The 23684-nt window shown below is 50.8% G+C and overlaps 1 protein-coding gene across 1 annotated transcript in view; it reads right to left on the bottom strand.

Annotated features, from left to right (window-relative positions):
* The window catches only part of Dnah10 (dynein axonemal heavy chain 10), a 122832-nt gene that overhangs the window by 49373 nt on the left and 49775 nt on the right, over nt 1-23684 (bottom strand). The window contains exons 22-37 of the mRNA XM_078039348.1: nt 22065-22181; nt 21876-21978; nt 20755-20933; nt 19204-19415; nt 16877-17030; nt 15778-16011; nt 13933-14055; nt 11858-12091; nt 10020-10243; nt 9087-9356; nt 8803-8986; nt 7407-7541; nt 6682-6834; nt 4702-4890; nt 2751-2897; nt 1268-1459 (exon numbers count right to left, since the gene is read on the bottom strand). Of these exons, the coding sequence (XP_077895474.1) occupies nt 1268-1459; nt 2751-2897; nt 4702-4890; nt 6682-6834; nt 7407-7541; nt 8803-8986; nt 9087-9356; nt 10020-10243; nt 11858-12091; nt 13933-14055; nt 15778-16011; nt 16877-17030; nt 19204-19415; nt 20755-20933; nt 21876-21978; nt 22065-22181 (2850 nt within the window). The remainder of the gene's footprint in view (nt 1-1267; nt 1460-2750; nt 2898-4701; nt 4891-6681; nt 6835-7406; nt 7542-8802; nt 8987-9086; nt 9357-10019; nt 10244-11857; nt 12092-13932; nt 14056-15777; nt 16012-16876; nt 17031-19203; nt 19416-20754; nt 20934-21875; nt 21979-22064; nt 22182-23684) is intronic.

Raw genomic sequence — 23684 nt, 5'->3', positions numbered from 1 at the left:
GTGAGGCAGAAGGTCTCAGTGGCACAGAGGAGAAACCTGCCCGGTGGTGGCAGCCAGGAAGCAGAGAGAGAGGGAGGAAGGTGCTAAGGACCCGATGCAACCTTGCAAAGCACGGGACCAAGCCTTCAATGCGGGAGCTTTGGGGACACTCCAGACCCAAGCCATCCCACAGTGTCAGTGTTTCACTCCTGTTCCTGCCTGAGTAGTACTCCATGGTACGGACAGGTCACACCCTATCCATCTGCCCACAGACGGTGGACTCCACATGGTTTCTGCTTTCTGGCTCTGTGGGTTATGCTGCCTGGAGCATTCATGTCCAGGTTTCTCTGGAGATGTGTATCCATGTTTCTTGTGGGTCTATACCAGGCAGCAGAATTGCCGAGGCCTGATGGTGGCCGTGTTTGGTTGAGGAACTGCCAATCAATCTTTTTAAACAACCACTTGCAGAGAGAATCGGAATCAGAACAGGCACAAAGAGCGTCCATCCATGGCAGTGCCCACCGCCTGGGCCTGAGAGCTCTGGGGAGCCTGGTGCCCAAGGGGCAGCCACCCTGGTCCTGCAACCTCATCAAAACACTCGAACCACAAGCTTTTGGCTTAATGACGACACATACAACCTCACAGGTTTCAGATGCTCCAAGTCCTGCCCTTCTACCCCAGAAGCACCTAATTTAATCTTTTGTAAGTGCAACTCTGATGGGAGGGGAGCACATTAGAGAGTTGAGCCCCCGAACAAAACACTTCAGTGATCTTATTACACTAGGCCAGAACCCTCTGTAGGGGGTGCGTACACTCCGCGGAATGCCACTCGGTCTCACAGAGGAGTGACACAAGCCACGCCAGGACGGACCTGGGAGCATCACACCAAGGAAAGGAGCCAGACACAGAAGGTCAGAGCTCCACAGTGTCACACAGGTGCAGTCGTTAGAGTCGTCAAGTTCATGCAGAGTGGAACGGCAGGTTCCTGGGGCTGCGGGGAGGGCAGGGGGGTCTGAAGGACGTGGAGTTTCTGTTGTGCAAGATGGAGAGTTCTGGGGATGGTGATGGTCCCACCATCAAGTGACCGCCACAGAAATATGCGCTTAAAAATGGTGACAAGAGTAAATTCTACATTGTGTTTTAGCAGCATTTTTAAATGATCAGGACGGCAAGCCTTGTATTATGAATGTTTTACCTTTTTTTTTTTTTTTTTTTTAAGAATTTCAGAAAACACAGAGAAAGCCAGTCAAAGGCCGCGGCAGCCCCTGGGAGCCGGCTCTGCACTCACCTGCACCGGCAGGAGCTCGTAGCCGCTCTCGGACAGCACCTGCTCCACCGCATCGTTGAAGTCGGGGTAGCGGACACGAGGGCAGTCCAGCCCCGGGAACAGGTCACTAATCAGGCCCAGGAAAAGAGGGACGTCCTCGAACACAAACTTGGGCAGGTTCATGTCCCGCAGGGCCCTCATGAGCACCACGTCCTGAGTGCGAGAACACAGGTCCCCAGGAGGCTGGAGCCGGCCTGGAACCCGCTCCAAGTGGGCACCTGAATGCCCTCGCAAAGGCCACATGAGCTTTCAGAGATTTCTATGCCAGGCGCGGGGGCACATGCCTGCAATCCCTATGGCTCAGGAGGCTGAGGCAGGAGGATCGAAAGTTCAAAACCAGCCTCAGCAATTTAGTGAAGCCCTAAACAACTCAGTGAGACCCTGTCTCTAAATAAAATATAAAAAGGGCTGGGATGTGGCTCAAGGATTAAGCACCCCTGGGTTCAATACCCAGTATTAAAATTTTTTTTCTATATATTTACATGCTATACATTTTTACATGTTTAATATGTAAACATATAATAAAATATATACCATATACATCTATATGATTTTTCAAAACTTTTAGGTATTTTATATAAAATTGTACAATCACATGCAATTTCATATAAGGCACAAAGGTTTTTGAGTAAAATTTTGGAGATGAAACAGAACATTTTATATAGAATACATGGTATAATTTTTAAGTGCGTGCTTCATATTTTTCAAATTTTTCTTTTTTTTTAAGAGAGAGAGAGACAATTTTAATATTTATTTTTTAGTTTTTGGTGGACACAACATCGTTGTTTGTATGTGGTGCTGAGGATCGAACCTGGGCCACACACATGCCAGGCGAGCGCACTACCACTTGAGCCACAACCCCAGCCCATTTTTCAAAAATTTCTATGAAAATAAAAATCCGCAAGTGAAATTTATAAAAATGGAATATAAAATATCAAACTACATAAAATGAAAACTCAACACAGCCAGGCCAGGTGGCCGCTGGAGAAGCGCGGAGACTGGCGCCCACCGAACGGCCGCGGCAAGGACTTTGGGGACCCCACAAGAAACACACAAAGGAAGCTTCTCCCACTTCCTTTGCAAAGAGAAAACAGGGTGGGAGGGTGTGGCCCGCTGACAGCGCTGTGTATATGAGTGCGTGGATGCCACGCTGACCCCCAATACACACCATGAAGGCCTCCAGGGGTCAGGGTCTGCCCCGCCGCCACCCTGAGACCACAGACCCACCTTCACTACCCAAGGATCATGATTCAGGCACTGGCCAGAGGACACTGAACTTGACCCTAAGATACCAAGTCCCAGCAGAAGGTGATGACTTGGGTGGGAGGCCACAGCGAGGCCCCATAGGAAAGGAAGGGTCCCCCAAGACCTGGAGCTCACGTAGGGTTCCGGCCCTCCTCCCCGCCTCTGCCAGGGCGCCCGAGCCCGCGGAGCCGCAGCCCACCTCCTGCAGCTCCGAGGAGCCCCTCTTCAGCTCGCCGGCCATCACCAGCACGGACTTCAGCGCGCGGAGCCCGAAGTCATAGTGGTGCTGCTTGGACAGCTGCTCCTGGGCCAGCTTGTACAGGACGGTCATCTTCTTGGCCAGCGTCTTTGTGCAGAAGACAGGGAAGAAAGCAAAAGACGGACGAGATGAGGGGAAAGCCAAAGAGCACCGCCGTCCCCTCGTGGCTGGAGCCAGGGAGGCCCCTCTAGACAAGCACCGCTGGCCTCCAGCCTTCAAAGTCCAAGGGCAGAGGGTGAAAGGGAGCTGCCTTTCCAGAGATGATTGTCCCTCCAGGCTGGGGACATCATCACCACCTGGATCCAAAGCTCGGTCCCAGCAACGCGTTACACTTGGAAGGATGCTTCCTGTTCATCCGACCTAAGCGACCACCCAGATTTCTTCTGTGCCTGTTTAGAGGACAATTCAGTCACCTGGACCACACCAAGGCATGAAGCCCGTGGGTCCAAGGCCAGTGCAGGGGCTGGGGTCATGGATGCAAACTAGAGGTCTCTTCATGCCAGCTCAGAATCCTGACGGCCTAATGAGCAGCAAGAGCCTTTAAAAAACTTTGTAGGAAAGCAACATAACAACGCTCACTGCTAAAAGTATTCTCTATTCTGTACCTTTTCCAGAACCTTCTGGAAATATATATGTCATACTCTGATAGAGATATTTTGAAAGAGAATATTATAAAAGACAGAGAGGTGTATATATTCTACATAAAATATATATGAGTGGGCATCATGGCACACACCTGTAATCCCAGGGACTTCGGAGGCTGAGGCAGGAGGATGGCCAGCCTCAGAAATTCAGTGAGGCCCTAAGCAACTCATTGAGACCCTGTCTCAAAATAAATAAATAAATATAAATAAAGGGCTGGGGATGCAGCTCAGTGGTAAAGCACCCTGGGTTCAATCCCTGACATTAAAAAAAAAAAAGACATCTACACACACATATCATGTCTTTGAAAAAAGATAAGTGCCAGATCTACATATAAGAGGTGTGTGTGTGTGTGTGTGTGTGTGCATTTCTGTGTGTATATATATGAGAATATCATAAAAGATAAGTATGTATATATCTTATCTATCTGTGTATATTGCTCTGCTTTTTTTCCCTTTATATGTAATTTTGGGGGGAGTTACCAGGAATTGAATCAGGGGCACACTACCACTGAGCACATCCCCAGCCCTATTTTTTAAAAACATTTTTTAGTTGTAGGTGGACACAATACCTTTATTTTATTTTTATGTGGTGCTGAGGATCAAACCCAGTGCCTCACGCATGCTAGGCAAGCGCTCTCCCACTGAGCCACAGTCACAGCCCCCCGAGTCCCATTTTATATTTTATTTATTTAGAGACAGGGTCTCTTGTTTTTGCTGAGGCTGGCTTTGAACTCGCAATCCTCCTATCTCAACCTTTCCAGCTGCTGGGATTACTGGAATGCGCTGCCTCACCCAGCTTTATGTGTATTTTTAAGCCACGTATCTCAGGGGCATTATGCTGAGTGAGAAGCCCATCTCAAAGGGCCACATGTTGTTTTATCCAGATATAGAACATTCTTAAAGTGACTGGATCACAGTGCTGGAGGAGTCCAGGTGGGGAGGGGCAGGAGGGAGTGCCCAGTGGAGCTTCGATGCCTCCACATCCCGAGTGTGGTGACGGTGACTCCTGTCCACACGTGTGACCAGAGGGGCAGTCCATCCAGGCTGTCCTGAGTTACCAGCTCCGTTCCTGGGTCTGTTTGCTGGTTCCAGCAGTGCATTGCGGATGTGTGTGGGGACCCAGAGACCCCGAGTTACTCCTGTCACCCTCTTTTCGGTTGTAAATAAGCCCAAGTGTGCAAGTTAGGATGTTAGAGAGGAGGGAGGAGGAGACCCACAAGGCCAAGCTGCCCATGGCCCCGGCCCACCTTGGCCAACAGGAAGCCCTCGGAGAACAGCATGATCTCGCAGATCTGCTGCAGGTCAGGGACGATGACCACCACGGGCCGGAACAGGGCCTTCACGGACTCAGGCAGCTCCGTGCGCCCCGCGTAGCCGGGATTCATGGTGATGAAGATGCCCATCCGCGGGTCCAGGGTGATCTCCTGTCCTTCAAACTGGGGGAGACAGGAGAGGAAGGAGGGGGTTATGCGGCTGGCTCACTCACCCAGGGAGGGGAGGCTCGGGCCAGCCACGGGGCTATTTATCTTCACATCAAGAGGAGCGGACCCCATTTGTCTCCTTGAGCCTTGGCAGACCGCTAAACTCTCTGAACCAAGGAGCCCAGGCTGGGAAAGCACGCAGGCCAAGGCCACTGGGGGTGCTCTGTGATGCCCAGTAGGTCACCTCACTTCTCTGTTTCCCTTTCCCCCAAAACAGGGATACAACCTGCCCAAAAGCATGGTTGTAGCAATAAATGGGATAACGTGCAGGAAAGCAGCCAGCATGACCGGTCACCCGAGGCCCATTTCCACTCCTCCCTCCTCTGCCTGTCCCTGTTTCCATCTCCACCCAGGCTGGGCACAGGCCTAATGGGAAGCTCAACCCTTTCTGAGAATCCCCTCGACAGGTCCCAGTGAGTTGCAGACATCTCCCTCATCTGAAGCTGAGTCCCAGTGGTCTCTCTCCATGAATTTCCTCTCCACCGAAATTTTGATATTTCCTTTCTTTCAAATGTTCACCAGGTAGAAACAGAAATGTTTATTTTTAGGAGGTGCAGGCTGCATGGACAGAACGTCAGCCATGCAGACAGCAGACTCCCCCAAAAGTGAGCCCACCGTCTTGCGCCCCCGATCCACACTGAGCCTGTCCTCCAGATTCCCCAGGATCCCACCTGAAGCCCAAGTGATCCTTTGGAAAAGATTGGCAGGCCTGCCCTTAAAAACCCAGTTTCTAGGGCTAGGGTTGTAGCTCAGCGGTAGAGCGCTCGCTTAGCATGCACAAGGCCCTGGATTCGATCCTCAGCACCACATAAAAAGAAATAAGTAAAATAAAGATATATATATATTTAAAAAAAAAACAAAACAGTTTCTACATGTGCCACAAGTAGAACTTCCCTCCCACAGCAGGGCGCGCAGCCTGAAGCATTTCAGAGCATATTTTAAAGCAGTCTATCCAGAACCTTCACTGGAGTCCTGGAAGCAGGTACCCAGTGCTCATGCTCTCTCCACAGTGAGCCCCACCAAGGTCTGGGGGCGGCAGGCCGGATGGAAGGCCACTGTTCATGCTGAGCCTCCCAATGGGGCTCCAGAGGGCCTCGGAGGGTGTGTAGGAGTAAAAGGGAAGAGAGGGACATGCGAGGTGTCACTGTAGGGTGGGTGGGTGAGTCTGCAGAGCAGGGAGCATGAGGTGACAGGAAGCAGAGAGCTGCCCCCAGGCTACCTAAATTCTACAAGATGCTGCTTGTCCCCACTCACCCGCGTGCTGCAGCTGAAGGGGACTCTTCGAACTTGAGTCTGCAAACATCTTGGGCAGGGAGAGTTGGTGAATTCTCAAAATTTTTTTTGTTTTTAATTTTGCCTCTCACTTGGAGAGCAGCCTTCTCAGAGCTGTTTGTAACAACGCCAGGAATTTGCAAGCACCCAGGCAGCACTGGCCATGTGCGGGGACAAGACGGAAGGACACAGCAACTTCTGAAGTCAGGTTTCCTCAGACTGGGGGGCACACCAGGGATACTCCCTTTCCTTTAAGGGGTCTGCATGTGGCTGACCCGAGAACCCCATGCTACCTGACTGGCAGTGTGTCCACAAGTCTTTCCAAGCCCCTGGGATGTGTCCACCCAGAACCAGAGAAGATGGTGCCATCGCAATCAGAACGCAGAAGTCGGTGAAGGCTGGTCTCCACCCGCAATCCGGTTCTGCAGCAGGTTTCCCTATAGGGTCCGACCCAGGCGCCCCTGCCATGCCCACCTGGAACGTGGCCAACTGGTGGATCAGGGCGTTCCGGATGGTCTGGATCTGGGACGAGATGACCGACAGCACCGAGGCGTCGATGCGGTTGAACTCATCGAAGCAGCCCCACGCCCCACACTGGGCGAGGCCCGAGAAGATCTTCCCCACCGCCTGGAAGACAAGAGACACCACACAAGGGCACTTCCTCCCTTGAAGCTGTGAGTGACACGCGAATGGATACATTTTCCAAATTCAACAAGATTGGCAGAGAAGCAGCCCACCAGCCACTCCGCCAACTGATCTTCCTGGCAAGATGTCTAGGGCCTCTCATGGGCCAGCTCACACTTGGGATTTTACACATTGAGATTATTTTGTCTACAAAACTCCAGATTTCTCATTTCTCTTGAAATGCTGTAAAATCTAGCAACTGTGGGCCCGATTTCCCAAGTGGAGATAATGAACCACAGCGGAACGGGCACCCTCTAGACACCTAGAGGGCTGTCCTCCGTTTGGCCTCAGTCCCTCCCCATTGCCTCTGCCCTGTCCCTCATTCGCTGTAGGCATGGAAGTCTGGGACTCCCGCTCTGCTGTTGCTAACAAGGCAGGCATGTTTTAGCTCTGAGACTGCTGGTGAGAGGTTTTCTAGTATGTTCTTCCAGCAGTCACTGGTCATCTCATGGATGACCCGGAGGTGACGCTCTCTGCAGAACATGACAGCACCCAACGCAACAGCAAGGCCTTACTTTGTAATCCATGCCTTCTCCACAGTTGGTCACGACACAGAGAAGGCCCAGAGCTTTGGCGAGGTCCTTGGTGGTCTCAGTTTTGCCAGTACCTGCAGGGCCAGCAGGGGCCCCTCCCAGGTACATGGACAGGGCCTGTTCAAGCCAAAAGAAAAGTGTCATTTCCAGACTGATCACTGTGACAACGTGTGGGACATATACACAGATGGATGGTTAACGCCAGGACAACAGGGGAGAGCATCTGGGCAGCTGGAGAAGCGTCCTTTCTGGCATCTCTGAGGGAGCTGTGACTGGGCCCAGCAGATCCCCCAGGAGTGTGGGTGTCCTCTAGTCCATTGAGGATGGGAGGGGAAGAAGGGTAGCTGCAGGACCCAGCCATGAGCCACAGCTGGGTGGCGCCTCCCACCCGTGGTGCTACTGGGCCTCGGGCCTCAGACCTAGGACAGAGCGTCCAGCTGCCGGGCCTCTGAGCCACACACCGCCCTCCTGGCTCTCCAGCTCTCAGGCAGAGACCAAGGGACCAAGCAGTGTCCAGAGCTCAGGAGCCAATGTCTCACACGAGTCTCCTCCTGTGAGTGAGGGTGAGGGTGTGCACATGTGTGAGTGTTCAAGGGCGTGCACGTCTGAGAGTGAGTGTGTGTGTGTGAGTGTGAGGAAGAGAATGAGTGTGGAGTGAGTCTGAGTGTTAGTGTGAGGGTATGTGAGTGTGTGTGTACAAGAGCGTTTAAGTGCATGTGAGTGTGAGGGAGAGACGCTGTTTTGTGCAACCTGTCGCCTGTGTGTCTGGAGATCTCCAATTCCCATAAGGTCAGGGGCTATTTTCCGGGAGATAAAGGACTGTCTCAGCACGGTAACCAGCGTGGGTGTCATCCTCGCCCACGTCCCCCAAGCCCCATGTGGTGATATGGAGGCAGCCCTGGGCTCTGGTGCCCACACGGTGGGTGTGAGACACTGCTGAGGAGCCGTAGCTCAGCCGAGGCCTGCAGGCTGGCCTGCGTAGGCCTGCCCTGGACAGGGCCTCTCCTCTTTTCGGGGAGACACCATTCATTCCCAAGGCTGTTTGCTTGAGCAGATCACCCGCACGACAGCTGTCACGTAAAGTACGCATCCCCACTCGCTTGTCCTTCCTGACGTCCCCACATTTAACATCTCTGCACCTTTCCTTGCACCTCTCCTGTCCACCCCCCACTGCACTGGGACCAGTGTCCCCAGGACTAAGCAGCCAGCTGGAAACTGGTTCCTGAGGACGTCCCAATGGCTCCCAGAGAGGACACCCCCAGGCATCCCACCTCCCCACGTGTCAACATGCTTCTGAGATGTCAAAGCAAGGCCCTCCTTGACTACTTTGACCACCACCACACAGAAGCCACCGTCACCCACCCAGGCTGGCAGTCACCTGCGTGAGCGTCAGGTAGATCCGGTCTGTGAGGGGTGTGATGACCAGCCTCCCATTGAGGCCCATGTACTCGTAGCCGTAGCTGAAGGTGCCCGTGCACTGGCGGATGTACAGCTGGTCTGGCTCCCGGTCCCAGTAGAAGCGCAGCTGACTCTCCCACTCGAACTCCCGGGCCTCGAGAATGCTGGACGGCAGGTCAAGGAGCGAGAAGGAGGCCGGTTAGAGGAGGCCAGGGAGGGACAGAGGGAGCCCCACAGTGCGCCACATCCTTGGAAGGGACCCACCTGCCTCGGATGAAGGAGTCGACAATGTCCCGGGCGTGCACATCGATGATGAGAACCGTGTTGTATTTCTTCCGGTCATTTTTGCTCAGGGACTTGGTGATCCGCGTCACCAGCTCATCGATTTGCCTGTGCATCTTCTTGCCGTAGTTCTTCATGGCCTGCTTCTCGCCAGCCTGCACCTTGTGGAAGACGTCCTCCACCTCCCAGGTCCACCACACCTGGCTGGCGGCCAGCACCACCATGCCCTGGTACAGCAGCATCCAGTCCACTCTGTGGACACAGGACGCCTGTGAGCCTTGCACCCACCCACAGGGCACGTCTTCCTCTGATCTCGAGCAGGAGAGACTGGCAAAGCCCCAGGAGAGAAAATGGAACTAGGACCCCTGGCCAGAGGGCAAAGCAAAGACCAGGCAAAAAACTACCCTCCAGAGAAATCCTGTAGGCTCCCGACAGCAAGGTAAGTCCCAGAGCACTTTAAAAATGTTTCCTCATAGGTTTTCAAAATCACTTACATTACAGGTGTATTGCAGGAGATTTTTAAAATTCCAACAAGGTATTTAACAAAAACTCTGCCCAAGCCTGTGGCAGCTTCCTGGGTTGTAGCATCCTGTCCTCCTTCCTCAGGCAGAGTTACCCTGAACTGGGGAGAAGGATGCTGGCCTTGCTTCTCCAAAAATGGCTCTAGGGACACAAGTCACTGTGCCCCTGGCTGTCGTTGGCTAGCTCTCATGGACCTGCCTCGGGTCAGTGGCTATGCACAGAGATGCACTTGAGGGCCATCTGTGGGGCCCTGGGGGTTATGCAAGCTGGCCCCTGAACCACCTCCCACCATCCGGTCCAGGAGGATGCCCTGGGCAGCACTGCTGTGGTGACGGTCCAGACGGTTTTGTGCAGGCCCCGCTGCCCATATCGGGTCCATCTCGAAGAGCTCACCTGCTCCTGTCCTCGCAGTATCTGAAAATCGCCTCCTTGGTAATCAGCCTGTTGGTCCGTCTCATTTCGTTCAGCACGGCCGTCATCCAGTCCTCCACGCGGCCCTCGGCCCGGATGATCTTGCGGAACTCCATCACCTCGCCCTCTGCCGAGATCATGGCCGACACCAGCTTCTCCCCACTGTCCCCGTCGTGGAACCGCAGCTGGGCTATGTTGTCGTACATCTGCAACACAGCGAGAGGGCGACCATGATGCTGCTGCCTTCTGCTCTGGGATCGATCAAGGGCAGCTCTCAGACACCTGCTGCCCACAAGAGGGGAGCAGCCCTGGGAGCGGGAACCTTCAGGTCCCCCACACTGGGTGAAGATCCTGGGGGGTCTTCAGAAGAGGGAGAAGGAGAGGAGACTCTCCCCTAGCACACAGGGCTCCAGGGCACCTGGGGAACAGGGAGGTCCAGACACTGTGGGACAGGGAGCTCAATGTGGAGGAGGTGGCTGGAGAGGGACCACAGGAGCTGGAGACCTGAGGAGAATCAGGACCCTCTGTGCAGCGGGGTCATTCTGGGCAGCTAGCTCCTCCTCCCTCAGCCTGGAATAAACCCTGGGCCAGCTTCTCCAAGGTGACTTGAACCCTAGGCATCTGCTGACTAGGCACTGCTACTCTTCAGAGGAAAATGAGTCCTGTAGGGCCCAAGAGAGTACACAAGTCACTCTGCAAACCAGGAGGAGAGGACAGAGAGGCCGCGGGCTTTACAGAACAAAATCCATCTGGGATGTGCAGGAGCGGCTAGGGGAAGGGCAGGGCTTCCGGCTCCCTTCTGCCTCACTAGAGCAGTCAGAGCCTGTTGAGGGAAGTGGAAACAGAGCGTGCCCCACCCCCACCCCAAACCTCACCTGACAAAGGCAATTACCTGGAGGGAAAGTGGGGAAGGAAGTTTAGGAGTACTCTGTTAATTTGGAATAAAGGAATCTACTGGTTCTCAAACCTTGCCCCCAGGGGACACTGGTTTTGTCTAGAGACTTCTGGGTTGTCTCAGCTGCAAAGAGAGCCTGGGGATGCTACTGGACAGCCTGCTACACACAGAACAGGACACCTGCCTGCGACAGAGTCACCCAGCCCAATGTGGAGCTGAGGATCCCACCCTGCTGACACCAGATACAGACTTCAGAGGAGCTAGCCCCAGGGGCAGGGACGGTTTTCTCTGACCTTCTACCACGGTGGTTCTTGGATATTCGTGTTTGTAAAAGGGTAACAAGTTGTGAGGTGGAAGGAATCACAACAAACTCAGCACCTCTAGGAACCAGAGAGCATGACATTGCTCTCCGTTCATTTCACAAGGGACACGGTGTATGACTATCGGGAGTTACTATTCAGACAACCGTGTTAGGCAGGCGCTGTTCTGAGTAGTAACTTGCTTCACCTTCAGAACAACCCCACGAAAACAGGTAACTATTACAGAGGAAAAAACCAGTGCTCAGAGAGGTCGCATTACTTGCCAAAGTTCACACAGCTCTTAGGGAAGAGCCAGGATTTGAGCTTAAGAAATCTGGTCCCAGAGTGCGTGTGCTAAACCACTGCTCTCCAGTGTTATTACATTAGCCTTTGTGATATGGGTGGCTGATGTTTTGTCTTAGTCTCTCAAAAAAAAGGGGGAGGAGTTGAACTTCTGGGAAAGACAAGAAACAGCTGAGTTTTGGTGAAGCTTCAGACTTAAGCAAATGTTGCCAGGTTCATACTTCAAGTCAAAACCTCAGCAGTGTTCAGAGTCCCAACCCTCTGGGGGACCTCGCTGCACAGGATGCCCAGGTGGACACCCCCGTGGATCCGGGCACGCCCACCTTGATCATGTGCTCCTGGACGCAGAGTGGGTCGCTGTTGCCCAGGATGCTGAGCAGCTCGTCGTCAGAGATGAAGAAGAACCTGGGGAAGGCGTTCCTCTTGGAGTCCAGGTAGTCGTTCAGGCTCTTCTGACACTTCTCCAGCCCCTCGCTGATGTGCTGCAGGTCGCTCAGGCGGTTGGGGGCCTCGCAGCACCTCTTGATCACTGGGTCCTTCAGGGTCTCGCCCATGATCTGGACGGGACAGGAGAGAGCCGTCACCCCACACCCCTTGGGCAGGGGCACTTCCCCAGGTTCCTACACAGGCATAACCCCGTGGGAGGCCAGCAGTCAGCACCTCCGCAAGTCCAAGTCACCCTCCCTCCCTCCCTCCTGGAGGCCAGCCGCATGGCAGGTGCCTGGCTCCTCCAGCAGGGTGCGCTGTACACACAAGAGCATTCGCTAGGGCACCTTGCACAGCAAAAGGAGGGTGGGGGGCATGGTGGACATGCCCTGTCAAAAGTCTGACCACACAGAAAAGGGTAAATAATTAGCTGGGACAACTTAGATATTCACTGATTGAAATATGTCAAAGATGCAAAATGAAAAAAAACTCGGTTATATTGGTAAGAATGATCCTGTTGTCGCAGGCTGCTTATTTAGTTATCTACACTGATTTGCAGGCGTACACAGGATAAGCCTCCTGCAAAGGTGTTCAGGTGTTAAAACAATTATCTTGGGGCTGGGGATGTGGCTCCGTGGCCTGGCATGCTCGAGGCCTTGGGTTTGAGCCCCAGCACTGTACGAAATAAAACAAAAAGTAGTTTAACTTGGGTAAAAGGATTGTTGGTATTTTTTTCTTTTGTTCTTTTTTGCTTTACTTGTAAATCCTCCTATAATGAATTTGGATGTTATCTGTTTTGGTTTTTTCCTTCAAGTTTTAAGACAGAGCTTGGGCCAATAGGTAAGAAAAACATCATGAACTCTAGGGGATGAAGGAGAGAAAACACCAGCCAGCCACCTGTCCCTGCAGCTGGGAACACAGGGGTGAAGCTAAGCGGGATTTGAGGGCGGGTAGTCCTCATCTAGATTGCCAGCTCTGTTTACCAGCAGGAGAGCCCAGGGCAGCCTGGAAAGGACCCAGGCAGAGTGACACTTTGGGGTCGATTTGCTTCCTAACAATCTAGTGCCAAATAGGCAAACAGCATTAGACCTGCTCTTTACAAAAGAGAGATTCTGCTCTAACAAAAGGTGCAGTCAAGAGAGACCAATCAATGAAAGCAACGTCAGGCCGCGCACATCGGACTATCACACAGAGCTGTTAAAATATTTCTTCGGTACTTTCATAATATGAAATGTTTTATATAATATTAAACGAGAATTTTAAGATATAAAATTGCATGTGATACCATTGGAACTGCTGTTTGAACCTGTACACACAGGGAGGATTTCCAAGCGCTGGGCAGGCTGAGAGCCTCCTATCAGAGATGCTCCGGGTCTCAGGTTTTGCTCAGAGTTGGAGCATCTGTAGGTACGTGCTGAGACCCCCTCGGGATGGAACCCAGGTCCAAGCAAGAAGCTCACACGTGTTTCAGGGTGTGAAACACGTGTGAGGTATCTGAGGTGCTCTGTCCCTCCATCCAGACTATGCCCAGGGCTTGAAGGTAATTACATATTTTAAGACAATTTCTTGCAAAGTTTCATAGTGTGGAATTTTCCATCTTGGCATCATCTGGGTGCTCAAAAAGTTTCAGGTTGTGGAGCATTTGGGGTTTTCAGGTTAGGGGTGCTCAACCTGTATTGAAGGTTAGAGCTGCCCCCTGAGGGTGAAGGGACCATGGGCAATGCATTTTCTGCATTTCCAAACATTTTTTTAAGTAAGAAAACATTGCTTTTATGATTAAAAAAATAAAAATAAAAATTCGGTGTCATATGCCAGCAGTCAAGAATCAAACAGGATTTTTTACTAAACAGATTAAGGTCATGACTGAAAAAATTCAGAGACCACCAATGGAGAAAGTGCATGCAAATTAGAAGCAAAGGCATCTCCTGTGTCCATCCCTCCATCCAGACTACACCAGGCGCCCGTCACTTGCCCTTTTAAACACTCGGTCAATGTTGTCAAACTTTTTCGCCTCATCGGGAAGCTGAGATCTGATGTCTCCACCAATGAAGATGCTCTCGAGATACATCCATTTTCTCTGGACCAACATCCAGATCTGAAAATGTACGACGGTGATGTCAACAGGGGGGACCAGGAACCATGAGGAAGGGATGGTGAGATCCCACCCACCCCGGGACCGTCCGGATCTGCTCAGTCCAGGACTCCGCAGGCCAGGGAGCACTGAGCACATGCAGGGCTGTGTCCCCTCTTATCGGCAGCATCCCTTCCAAGGTTTCTGTTACCCATGGTTAACTGCAATTCAAAAGGACAGCGAGTTGTTCTGAGAAAGAGACCACATCCCACTGTCCTTCATTAGGGCAGCTTGCTAGGGCTGCGCTATTTTGTGAGTAGTTGCTGCTGTTGATCTCTTGCTGCCCGTGACGCGTAAGTTAACCTTTATCAGAACTGTGTGTGTAACGTAAAAAACAGATCACACAGGGTGGGTACCATCTGGTTTAGGGCATCCTGGGAACATGTTGGGACGTATTCCCTTGAGGATAAGGGGGGTGGGGGGACTATTGAATGGGAATTCTGGAAAAGGCCTAACAAGCTATTTTAAAATAAACAGCTCACATTCAAAAGCCAAAGAAAATACTCCATGCCCATGCAGGAAGGGGAGGAAACTTCCAGCCACAAGCAGAGTCTGGAACCCAAGACCCACAACAAACAAGGGTCCCTACCTGTGCAAAAGGCTGCTCTGCCTCTAGGTGCAGACCCAGAGAGCCAAAAACAGAGATTCTAAGAAGTAACTGCACAGGTGGCTCTTGGAAGCTGGTCATCATACCAAAGAGGGAAGTGACATAAATGTCCATCAGCCTGAATGGACAGACAAAATGTGGTCTTTTCATACAATGGAGTACTACTCTGCTATAAAAAGGACTGAGGGACTGGGCTGAAACTCAGCAGCAGAGTGCCTACCCAGTTTGTGCAAGGCCCTGGGTTCCATCCCCAGCACCTCAAAAAAAAAAAAAGGACATAAAAATTAATATGTTTGCCAGCTGGCACTGTAGCTCAGTGGCAGAGTATCAGGGACTAGAAGGAAATTCTCCTTCAAAGGTTAGCCTAAGAGCCCCCTGGAAGACATCCTGCCTGGGAGGCATCCTGCAGCTACCTATCTCCCTGGAACATCCTGCGGTTATCAGGATCATCAGACATCTTGCAGCTGGCAGTTTTACCTCCCACATCCAGCAATTGCTGATTAGAGAGCTTCCCCATCCCCAGCATATAAATACCCCTGTGTGAACAATAAAAGTTTGCAGCTTGATCAGACTCCTGTCTTGCTGTCACCTTTCGTGTCTCTTGTCCCTTCATTCCTCCCCATCTAGGTTCACTGCCCACGTTGATGTGTCCTGCCGGACGCGACAGCAGAACACTTGCCTAGCATGTGTGAGGCAATAGGTTCGATCCTCAGCACACATTAAAAATAAACAAATAAAATAATGATATTCTGTCTATCTACAACTACAAAAAAATGTTTTAATTAATGCTTGCCAATGTCAGTATTAATGAAGAGCAAGACAGTATTAAAGAAGGACAGGACTGCATTGAGAAAAATTAAGAATCAGAAATTAAAAATACATTCATCACAAATTAAAACTCAGATAAACTCCTCCTTGGAGAAGTTGGGAATGCCTAGAAGTGCACTCCTCCCCCAAAGAAATCAAGACCAAAAAATGTATAAAAAAGGATCATCCATTTCTAAGCACAAAATATTCTCATATAAAGGTCTTTTCCTGCTATGAACTGGCTTTGCTCCATCTTTTGTCTCTGTGCTCACCTCAATGACTTCCCCTATGAGAGAAAGCGTTTTTTCCCATTTGTGAACAGTTTGCAGAAACGGGCCCACGAATCTGCTTCCTGAGATGCTCTGCAGATTGACAGTGTTGTCATCAAGACTCTGAATGATTTCGTCCACAGATCCCAATATGTAGCCTCGCTCCTGGGTGCCTTTGTAATACTTGAGCACGTTGAATTTCATATTTTCCCATGTGTCCAGAATATCCTTCACAGCCTGGTCAGAAAATTTTTTAAAAAGATTCATAAGTTGGGAAAATGGAACCCCAACCCAACAACCACCTCCTCAGCTTCCTTTGATCAGCACCTCAACTGGGGTCCTGGAGCAATCGTGTGAGAAGTCAAATGATACCATGGTAGCATCGGTCACCACGTATCAAGAATGTGCTATGTACCAGGTAAGCATGTTACAGGTATGACCTTGCTGGGTCCTCAAAGCAACCTCCTGGCAGGGGTGATCATCAGAGGGACTCGGGCTCAGACAGGCAAGGCAGCTTGCCAAGATTGTGCCCAGTTCTCCCAGAACCAGGCTTGACTTCCACAGTCGGCCTCAGGAGCCTGCAAGGTTATGGGGTCCTGCCCCTGGGCTGACTCTATTGCTCAGCCAAAAATCAAATTACTCAACAGTGTGCCCATGAGCATTCCATTTGCCAAAAACTCTGGTGTGTATGTACGTGTATGCATATGTATTTATAATATGTGTAATTGTATGTGGATATGTTATGGTAGATGTGCATATCTTTATGTGTGCACATGCAGCCTGTGTGTGAACACGTATGTAAATGCAGTTTAGAGGCAGGAAGAGCATTCACCCAAAGGGTAGTGATAGCTGCTTGGGCGGCAAGATCATGAGGGATTTGGTTTCTTTTCTGAACGTGCCACTGCGAACATCCATTGCTTCTATCATGAGTGGGAAGAGGAACAACAGGAGGGACAAAGGAGCGCTCACCAAGGCAGAGAGTCTATTTCTAGAACAAATAGTTCCTTGTGACTCAGACGCAGCAGACACTGGAAGGAACGCACTCTCTGCTGGAGAACAGGCAGCCTCCCCGCTGCCCGCACTGCTCGGGCTGCAGTCCTACCTTCTCGATGGCCACCTCCTTGACGGCCGCTGTGACGATCTCATTGAGGATATCCGTGTGCTTGTCCAGCTCCATAGCAAACATGTTTTCCAAGGTGAACGTTTCGGTCATTTCGAAAAAGACGCCTGTTTTTTCCATGAGCTCCTTCCAGTGCCTGCAAGTGCATCGACACTGAGACCTCATGCTTGTCGACGTCGGTGACGGATCCACGCACGCGTCCCCACTAAAGCCACAGGACAAGTCCCTCCAAGAAAACTTCTCGTGATGAAATTCCGCAACATGAGGAGTTCACCAGAACTATATCCCCACCTGTTTTCCCAAACCCCGAAGTCTGTAAGCCCAGGGACCACACTGACTTTTGTTGTAAAAAACAAAAAAAAACAAAAAACAGAGCAGGCCAGAAAGAAGGTCACCATCTGCATCCCTATATCCCCAGCTTTGCCCGGGAACTGACAGGACGTGGGGCGCCGTGACCAGGTGGCGGGTTAGGGGGTCCGAAGACTCAACATCACATGACACCAAGTCACCCAGGTACAAGGTGACCCTGTCAGTCCCCTTCCTTCTAATTATGTCAAAGGGCAAGTCTCAGCTGGCATGGCTGAGTCTGTAATGCCTCGTCACTGTCACCCACCATCCTTATTGCCCTAAGCAGGACGGGCAACAGGTCTGAGCTAAATTTTTTTTTTTGTACCAGGGATTGAACTCAGGGGGACTGGACCCCTGAGCCATGTCCCCAGCCCTATTAGCGCCTTGCCTTTGCTGAGGCTGGCTTTGAACTCTTGATCCTCCTGCCTCAGCCTCCTGAGCCACTGGGATTCCAGGTGTGCGCTGCTGTACCCAGCTGAGCTAAATTTTTTAAAAATCATTTTAATTAAAAAAACTCCTTTTTGTTTCTGGTAGGTGCTGTTAGCTGTCCATTCACAGTGGTGACCTAAGTTTCTTTTTAGGATATGTTCATTTAAGTAAAAAAGAAAGAAAATTATGGGAAAAAAAAACAGAGCAGGTCAGTGATGCTCAGTGACACAGGGTGGGGAGCCAAGGGCTGCGGCCGTGAGCTAGAAAACGCTGGCGCCAGTCTCACGTGGGAGAATGCCCCCGTGTGCAAAGGTGGGCAGAGAGCCCGTGTCACTGGGCCTCGGTGACTACCTTCAAGGGATAAGCGGTGAAGCAGGTGTTGGGGGCTGGCAAGCATCTGAGGGAGAGGTGCAGATGTAAGCAGGGGCACTGGGAGGATGTGGAGACAGGAGTGACTTTCCCAGTACACAAAGGAAGTCACCCACTGTTACCCCACGACCACGTGACCACACGTTAGTTACTGTGGTGGGAAGAACACAATCCACAAGGCTGCTCCTGACCCCCGGCTGTTGGAGACACTGAGGTCGCCCTCCTCCCACGGGGGACTGGCTACTCCATCAAGCCCAACAGACCTGCGCTGTCCAGTGTGGTGGCTACTGAGCCCTGGGATTGTGCAAGCTCAAGCACAAATGCTGTGAGTATAGAATGAATGCCAGGTTTCAATGATTTGGTTTTGTTGTTGTTGTTTGAACTGGGGATTGAACACAGGGTGCTCGACCACTGAGCCATTTTTTTTTTTTTTTTTTTGAGACAGGGTCTCACTAAGTTGCTGAGGCTGGCCTTGACCTCACTGTCTCCCTGCCTCAGCCTCCCAAGTTGCTTCAATGTATTTTTTTCTTTTAAGATGAAATATCTCAGGAATAAATGTTTTATGTGGGTTTAATGTTGAAATGATGTTTTGGATATCTTAATTAAAATGTATCATTAAAATTAATTCCCGGGCTGGGGATGTGGCTCAAGTGGTAGCGCGCTCGCCTGGCATGCGTGCGGCCCGGGTTCGATCCTCAGCACCACATACCAACAAAAAATGTTGTCTCCGCTGAGAACTAAAAAAATAAATAAATAAATATTAAAATTCTCTCTCTCTCTCCCTCTCTGTCTCTCTCCTCTTTCTCACTCTCTCTTTAAAAAAAAAATTAATTCCCTTTATTTCCTTTCATTCATTTATTTAAGGTAGCTGCCTAGAACACTGGAAATCACATACGTGAGTCCTGTGGTGTTCAGGCAGGATGGAGCTGACCAAGTCTCCTTGTTTTTTTTTCTTTTAAGCGTTTGAATGAAGCCATCACAAGCCACTTTACACTGGATGTTGATGATTTTATCAAAGCCGTGTCACAGACCTACCGCTTGCCCATTTACAGCCTGTGTCACCGCTGAAACCTTTCTCTGCCATCAGATTTAAGCAGGAACACATTTTGCACTAAAAGCCCCTTCCATGCATCCACTTGGGCAAACAGAGGACAGAAACAAACCTGTCCCTTAGTGCCTCGTGTTTCAGGTCCAGGAGTAAAGGAACTGACTCTTTGAAGGCCTTCATCTTTGCTTCCAAGTGGAAGGCCACCGTCAAGGTGCGGATGTGCCGTGGCAGCTTTCTGAGGGCCCTGAAGAACCCGTCGATGCCTTCCTGGAGGACCTGCACGTTCAGGTTCACCCACAGGGTCTGGGACCATTCTTCTTTGGCGACCTGGAAATGCACAGCAATCAGCCTTCAGGGAGACCCTTCAGAAAAGCAAAGGTAACCTGCAGCGGAGAGGGTGGCCCTATCTCGCTCAGAGTCCCTGTCTAAAGCAGGGACACCCACAGGCCCAGACCAACCTCACACACCAAGGACCTGCAACAAACACAGAAGGGTTCCACTTGTTCTAAGCCCTCCCCCAAATTACGGCTGTGTCTGAGGACATGGGCCATCCGGGGACATGCCTCCCCATCTCGAGGACAGGCGGGAAGACATGGGTCAGGGGTGGCCTGGGGGTACAGCACGGCCCGGCACACTAGCACCAGAAAGAAAGGACAAAAGAGAGAACAGAGCCCAGTCCACGTGTCTGTCCAAGAGCCACCTGACTGAGGCCAAGGCATAGACTAGAACACATTGTCCCTGGTTGTCATAAAGAGGAGACTCTCTGTGCTGTTTTCCTGAGATTTAATGGAAGAAGCACTTTCTCATATCAAATCCACCACCGTGGGCTCTGTGCATCTGCAGCCCTCCATCGAGGCCTGGAGGGTCATGAAACGCGTTCGACGGGAAACTGAGTTCATGGGTGATGTGGATATATGGGGCTCTACCATCTCAGCAGGTCATCTTGCTGCACATGTCACTGGGGAAACTGAACCCACTGAACTTCCCTCCAGAAGGACCTCTGCCTTCCCAGCATGACCACAGGTGGATCTGTCTGTCCCCAGTTTGAGGCTACCTCTTGGGCAGACGCCAAGTACACTCAAGCCATCCTCCTCCCGCCCCTCTCCTCTCACCAGCCTTTTCCTATCTCCTACAAACTCATGCCATAATTTCTCCCACCTGAAGCAAAAAAAAAAAAAAAAATCATCCTGACCCCACAACCCCTGCACCCCGCTCCTCAGCCTCCTCTGATACAAAACTCCCTGACACCCGTTTGTGCTGGGCTCCTAACTCCTGCCTTCCTGTTCTCTCTGTTTTTTCTTTCAACAGCTTTATTCAGAATTAATGGCTTCATGAGCTGTTCGTGCCTGGTCCAGAGATACCCAGTCCTGGTGACTGAGAGCCAGCCTTGGGGTGCAGAGAGCCCAGGAAAGAGGCAGGCGTATTCAGGTTGCACAGAGAGCGGTTCACTGGGGACTTAGTGACAGAAGCACCCTTCTGGGAAGCAACAAGACCGTTCCTCTCGCCCAGCGATGGCCAGGACAAAAGTGACATCATCCCAGCCCAAATGCACCTGGCTCACCCCAAGCTCTACCCAAGATGTCAGGTACGTTCCGTCACCGCGGTCTGCAGAGCCTCGTGAACTCTAACCTCCCTCCAGCGAGGCTGAGCCCCTGGTGGACTCTACCTTCAGGCCCTCGTAGAGGTCATAGATCATCCTAAGGCCGTTCATCTCCTTCTGCACCTTGAGTAGCTCTGGGTACAACGTGATGGGAAGGTCAAAGAGCTTCTCGGCGTTGGCCAGCTCCTGGCGGTTCTTCTCGTGCTTTGCAAGCTCCTTTTCAAAAACGCCTAGGAGTTCTACACCTAGGAAATGAACACGTGGGTCAGCGAGTGGGCGATGCGCAGACGAAACGGAATGAGAAGTCCCGGATAAGGCACATAGACTGTTGCTCTGTCCACACGGGCCACAGGGGAAGCCGAACCCAGAACGATGAGACTATCATCTCAGCACCCTCCTCCCTGAAGCCACAAGGCCCTTCCTGCAAGCCCCTCACTGAGAAGACTCTAGTCCTGGCACCCGGAGCAGGCAAGGGACGAGGCAGCCACAGGCGAGTCTGAGCTGTCCCCACCACAGTCCTTTGCTGCCCTCCTCAAGAACTTCCTCATCTCTCTGCGACGTCATGGCCCTACACTTCTCCCCCATCCTCATGGCCTTCAGCCCTCCACATCACTAACCCCTACCCAGACACTACCTGTCCAGAGGCCTTTCCAAGTACCCCAGGAGAACTGTCTCCTTTGAATCCCTGGTGGTCTGTGGCCTGTGCCAGTCTCCTGGGATTCATCAAATTCCACCTAGACTAAGAACACTATCTCCATCTTGTTGCCCTTTGGGTCAATGTACTTGAAGGGCAGGATCAAGCACAGTGTGATCAAGGGTCTCAGGCCAAACAATGAATGCCAGGGGAGGAGAGCAGCAAGGTCCCTGGAAGGAAGTGAGGTGACATCCCCAAAGGCAGAGGCTGGTGCTTACCATGCAGGTGCTACAGCAAGAATCTCTGCTTGCTGTAGCAAGAATCCTCCCTCCGGGAGCAGGCCCTACTCCCCAGCTCTCAAAGCCTCACATGGTGGGCTCTTGAGAGTCAATGCATTGAATTAGCCCAGCTTTTCACATATGAAAAGCCATCAAGGAGAAAAGCATCTGAGGGACAACTAGATATTTAAATGGTGACACAAGTACCACCCACCACAAACTTCCTAAGCAAAACAGACCCAGCTAGCTCAGTGCACCCAAGGAGGGTGACCTACCTCTGTCAAGGTCTTCACCAACAGAACCAGGGCCTTCACTGTAAAAGCGTTTTGCAAAGTTCTCTATCTGTAATTTGTAGTTCATTATTTCACCCCGAGTGATCTGAGAAAGGCAAGGTCACATTAACTCAGCGCAGTGTAAACACATTTCCCCCAGTGTCTTGACGTGGAGTGAGATGTGGAGGGTACCTCGGTGAACGTTCTCTTTATGCCTAAGAGAGCGTGATCGACGTTCAGCGCCTCGTTGAAGAGACCGACCCACATGTTCTCTATGTTGTTAACCTGTTCTTGCTCTGCTTCAGGAGGCTGATCAACAAACAGATAGTAAGTTACCCGCTATTTGGGACTGAAGTGTCCCAAGTACTTCCCAGGATTTCTGGGTCTCCCAACAGCAGCCTGAGTCATTTGAACCAGCTGAAAAAGCTGGTTGGTATATTAAAGTTATGCTTTTATAAGTAAAATGAAACCAGGACAAAATCATTTCAAAATATAGATAGCTGGGTGCAGTGTGTAATCTCGGCTACTCTGGAGGCTGAGGCAGGAGGACCGGAAGTTTGAGGCCAGCTGGGGCAATTCAGCAAGACACTATCTCAAAAGAAAAATAAAAGAAAAATAAAAATGACTTGGGAGCTCCTTATATAGCCCAGTTGGTAGAGTGCTTGCCTCCCATGCCCAAGGCCCTGGGTTCAATCCCCAGCACACCAAAAAAAAAAAAAAAAAAAAATGGCTGGGGATGTAGCTCTGTGGTAGAGTGTCCCTTGGCTTAGTCCCTAGTACAATAAAAAAAAAAAAAAAAAAGATAAATAGAGAGATGGAGGTAACCAAGAGCGTTAATCCTTTGTAAAATAAAGCCCAGTTTCAAAGAAACCTAGTCTCTTATTAGAATAGGTTATTTTGGGTTGCAATGCACCTAGCTATCCTGTCCTTCAGAAGTAAAAACAAATCTCCTCTGATGAAATACAACTTTGTCTAGAGCCTCCAGTTCTTTCCACAATTCACCACATACACTGTCCAGAACTCAAACAGAAATACCAAGCTTATGAAGACACAAGGGGGCTTAAATGAAACAAAGAGACTCACAGACCACATAAACTGACCCTGATCAGACACAGAACTGAAAATGATTTTGCTTAAAAGAGAAAAGGAAACAGAAGGCAAAGTTGAGAATTTGGGCATAGAAGAGGAATTTTTTTTTTAATGGAAATTCTAGAACTGATCATGATGATGCCTGAAGTGGAGAGCTCGAGGGAAGGGCTAATGAACCGCCACCACACACCAGTCTCAACCAAGTAGAAAGTGCTTGAACCCAAGGGTGAGGTCGAACTATTCAGAATGAGCCACAGGAAGAAAAGGGAGTGGTGAGGCCCTGGTGAGCCAGCCTAATGCCCGTGGCCTGGAGAAAAGAGCACAGAAGAAAAGACCCAGAGAAAGGTGTTCATTTTCCAAAACTAGACAAAGGCATCAACCTGCAAAGTTTAAAGGTTCTACAAACCCCAACTGGGATTTTAAAAACAAAGAACCTAGTTACATCATGTTACAATTTCTGGAAACCAAACACAGAAAAAGATCTTTAAAGCAGACAAGAAGATGAGTTGGACTAGACGACCTTCAAATGCAGCACCAAAGTGGACCATTGGCTTCTCAGGTGGAACCCTGGAAGCCAGAGGAGGATGGAATGATCTCCACCCAGAGAGAGGATAAAGGAAACCAAACATTGTTTTAAAAACGACTTATCAACTGTTTGCAAGGGTGTGGAGCAACTGATATCTGTGGTGTGAATGTAAATCAGTACCACCCCTTTGGAAAGCT

Source organism: Ictidomys tridecemlineatus, chromosome 2 (genome assembly GCF_052094955.1).
Source record: "Ictidomys tridecemlineatus isolate mIctTri1 chromosome 2, mIctTri1.hap1, whole genome shotgun sequence".
NCBI classification, from domain to species: Eukaryota; Metazoa; Chordata; class Mammalia; order Rodentia; family Sciuridae; genus Ictidomys; species Ictidomys tridecemlineatus.
Note: the sequence above shows the minus strand (reverse complement) of the source record. Positions and strands in the feature narration are given on the sequence as shown.